The 844-nt window shown below is 49.4% G+C and overlaps 1 protein-coding gene across 1 annotated transcript; it reads left to right on the forward strand.

Moving 5' to 3' along the window:
* Nucleotides 1-86: 86 nt before the first annotated feature.
* Tsp_15839 (hypothetical protein) lies at nucleotides 87-604 on the forward strand (the record flags this gene model as incomplete). Its single annotated transcript, XM_003367026.1, has 2 exons — nucleotides 87-221; nucleotides 244-604. Coding segments are annotated over 2 exons (496 nt in total), but the record flags the coding sequence as incomplete, so codon positions are not given.
* Nucleotides 605-844: the final 240 nt, after the last annotated feature.

Consider the following 844-nt stretch of genomic DNA (forward strand, 5'->3'; position numbering starts at 1 on the left):
AAATTCATTCGGGAAAGGGTAATTTAAGGAAAAATTCGGGCGTGGGTTGGCGGCCAATTCTTCTTTAGATCTTGTGCAAGCTTTAGGCCCGGGGTTCTGAAACAGGGCGTGGCTGTTCAAGCCGCCATTTCCACTTTGGATGTTTTTTTCAGCAAATGGGCCCCCGGGAGTGGGGGCAGATATATTAACAGGGGCGGGGACCTTTTTCACCTTCTTAATAGGTATTTCCATTGTTTTTCCCAGTGAGAAAAACAAGGGGGTGCAACTGGGCGTGGGGCAAACTATTGTTTTTGGTACCAGGGATCAAAGTTTTGTTGCCACGGGGTATTTTTTAGATAGTGATGGGCAAGTATTGAGAAAAGATTTTTCAACACCTCCCACCCCAAAAAAAGGTGAACCGGGTTTCTATGCGTCACTGGATGGTTCCACCAGGCGGAGTGACCTTGCAGATCGGGTTACCGTTCCTTGTCTGGTTTTCACCGTCACCGATCTGATTACACCATCTTCACTCGGGTGGATCTCAATGATCCTTCCGATCGGCCATTTGATCCATGCAGTGCTGGGTTCGTGCACCAGTACAATGTCACCCACTTTGGGCTCTTGACCGGTTTTGCGCCATCTTCCACGCGTAGCTAGGGTGGTGATGTACTGTTGTTTCCATCTTTTCCACAAATGGGCAGTCAGGCGTTGTTGATACCGCCATCTCCTTATCAAGTGGTTCACTCCACTTGGTGTGTCATCACGCCGGTAGACTCCGGTACTCACACTCGGTAGTCGTGAAAGCTCACGGCCGATTAAGAAATGGTCCGGAGTTAATGCTGCTTCACCGGCAATGTCATCACCC

The sequence above is a fragment of the Trichinella spiralis genome (genome assembly GCF_000181795.1).
Source record: "Trichinella spiralis strain ISS 195 chromosome Unknown Scfld4969, whole genome shotgun sequence".
NCBI lineage: Eukaryota > Metazoa > Nematoda > Enoplea > Trichinellida > Trichinellidae > Trichinella > Trichinella spiralis.